Raw genomic sequence first — 2,440 nt, forward strand, 5'->3', positions numbered from 1 at the left:
CCCGCCAGCTCCTTGGTGAGCGCGTCCAGGCGCTGGCGCAGCTGGCGCACCTCCTCGCGCGCGCGGTTGCGCTCGGCGCGCACCTTGCTCCACTTCTCGCGCCAGTTCGCCGTGCAGTCTGACCACCAGCGCATGGTCTTCTCCATCTGCGCCGCGCGCGCGCGTGCCTCCTCCAGCTCCCGCAGCCGCAGCTCCTCGCGGCTCTCCCAGTCCCCATCGGCCAGCAGCGCGGGTGGGGGCGCGGGCAGGGCGGGCGGCAGGGCCAGCACGGGCGGGGGTCCCGGCGAGGGCGTACCGCTGGACGGCGTGGGGGGCAGCGAGTCGGCCGGTCCCGTGCGCTCCGGCGAAGGGCCGCCCAGGATGGTCAGGAGGCTGCCCTTGACCAGCTGCGGGGATTCGGCCAGCCGGGGGCTCGGCCCGTGGCTCATGGTGCGGCCGAGCAGGCTCTAGACTCAACTCTTGTGGGTCAGGATCAGGGACTGAGCAGGAGACGCCGGGTAGGCGCGACACCACTGTACATGGTGACTGTCAGGACTCGCTGCTCTCAGACCTGCCTCCTGGGATCTGCGGGAGAACAGGACCCCGGTTAGGCTGTGACCACCCTCAGTACCTAAGATCAGCCATGAGGGTACAGCAGTGCCCAGTACAAGGGGGGTGCTCCAGGGCGGAACACCTCCAGCCCCCTAGTCTCCATCCCTTAGCAATGCGGCTGATCTAAACTTTGCCTTGCTGGCCCACTGCTCTACCACCCGCTGGAGGGCCGCAGACTCCACATCCACACCAAACCACGAAGGACCATGACATATTTGCTTACAACCACCTTCTGTCCTGCTGCTGTGACCTCTCCCTTCGCAAGTCTAACTTCTTATCCTTAAAACTCCTCTGAAGTCCCCCTAGAGGCCCTCCCGAACCCCAAGACAGGTTCAGAAGCTCCTGTTTCCCCCATCTGCAGGAACCAACCCTGTTGTGTATCCATGCACACTCCCCACCCCATCCCAGGCTGGGAGTGCTGAGAGCAGGGGCTGTTGGCTCTGGCCACTGCTGTAGTCCTGGTGTGGGATGACAATTTGGTGGAGATCTGACTGCCGGCCAGGGCTTTATGCAAATCACATCCTTTATTTATTCTTCTCAGATGCTAGCTGAGAAAAATTATCACCACCATTTACAAGGTTCATGAGTCCAAATGCAAACACTGGTGAGGGTGGGTCGATTAAACGCATATGGGCAGAAACAGATGGGTCTGAGATGGTGGTGAGCTGGGGTTGTAGGAAGCCCCCAGCCTCTGCCACAGGCACCCCCCCCTCCCCCATCATGCACACCTTGCAGATATCTCCTCTGGCTGGTCTGTCTGTCTGTTTCTTTTTGGCAGTGCAAGGGGTTGAATTCAGGGCCTCTTCTTTGTCAGGCAAGCACTCTATCACTTGAGCCAGGCCCTCAGCCCTTTTTGCTTTATTTTGTCCTACTTACGCTTCCTGTGTAGCTGAATACCTGCCACTTCTGAGTGACCAGTGCATGATTAGTGGTGCTCTCAGCAAAACTGAGGGGACGTGGACACTGGCTGTTCCCAAGGCTGCCTGGTCACGCTCATGTTCCCCTCCATCTCCCTCAGTCCCAAACCCTCCCAGGAACTGCAGGTGATCTAATGTGAAGGAAGCTGTCAAGCTAGCTTTCCTTTCTGCCAGAGACAGCACCTGCTTGAGTACAGGCTTTCCTCCTACCCATCCAGCCCTGTGATGATGTCCTTGCCACCATCCTCACCCAGCCCCTCCTGGCACTCTCCCCTCCCCTCCCTCCACATCTTGTCATGGCCCACCCAGAATGGTCCAAACTCATCCCCCTCCCCATATTAATGCCACTGCCATGCTGTGCCCTCTTCAACTCTGGACACAACTGCGCCGGCTGCCTTAGGTCATTCTCTTCCAGATTCTGTCCTCTTGTGTTTCCCTCCTCTCCCATCTCCTCCCCTCTGCCTTCACCTGAGTCACTGCCCACCACTTTTGACCTCCTTCAGATCCATTCTCACAGTAATAGCCAGAATGAATTTTTTTTTTAACAGTACTCAGGGCCCAGGTGCTGTCCTAGGAGCTTCTTTAGCTTAAGACTAGCACTACCACTAGAGCCACAGGGCCACTTCCCGCCTTTTCTGAGTAAGTAGTTTTGATTGGAGATAAGAGTCTCATGGACTTTCCTTCCCCAGGCTGACTTTGAACCATGATCCTCAGATCTCAGCCTCCTGAATAGCAAGGATTACAGGCATGAGCCACCAGCACCCCCAGTACCCAGCACAGAGGGAATTTTTAAAATGTGAATCTGACTGGCTCTTTGTATAAATGGGACTCCTACTCCTTCTAGAACTCTAACTCCAATCTTTCTTCTTCAATCTAAAGGAGCCATGGCCCACTGCTGTAGCTCCCAGGCTGTGGTCTTAACCTAACCCAGG

The 2,440-nt window shown here is 57.3% G+C and overlaps 1 protein-coding gene across 1 annotated transcript in view; it reads right to left on the reverse strand.

The window, feature by feature from the left end:
* Positions 1-565, reverse strand: part of Ccdc102a (coiled-coil domain containing 102A) — an 11,754-nt gene extending 11,189 nt beyond the window's left edge. The window contains exon 1 of the mRNA XM_013027896.1: positions 6-565. Coding sequence (XP_012883350.1) covers positions 6-428 — 423 coding nt within the window. The 5' untranslated portion in view covers positions 429-565. The remainder of the gene's footprint in view (positions 1-5) is intronic.
* Positions 566-2,440: the final 1,875 nt, after the last annotated feature.

This window comes from Dipodomys ordii, unplaced genomic scaffold (assembly GCF_000151885.1).
Source record: "Dipodomys ordii isolate 6190 unplaced genomic scaffold, Dord_2.0 Scaffold106, whole genome shotgun sequence".
In the NCBI taxonomy this organism is placed as follows: domain Eukaryota; kingdom Metazoa; phylum Chordata; class Mammalia; order Rodentia; family Heteromyidae; genus Dipodomys; species Dipodomys ordii.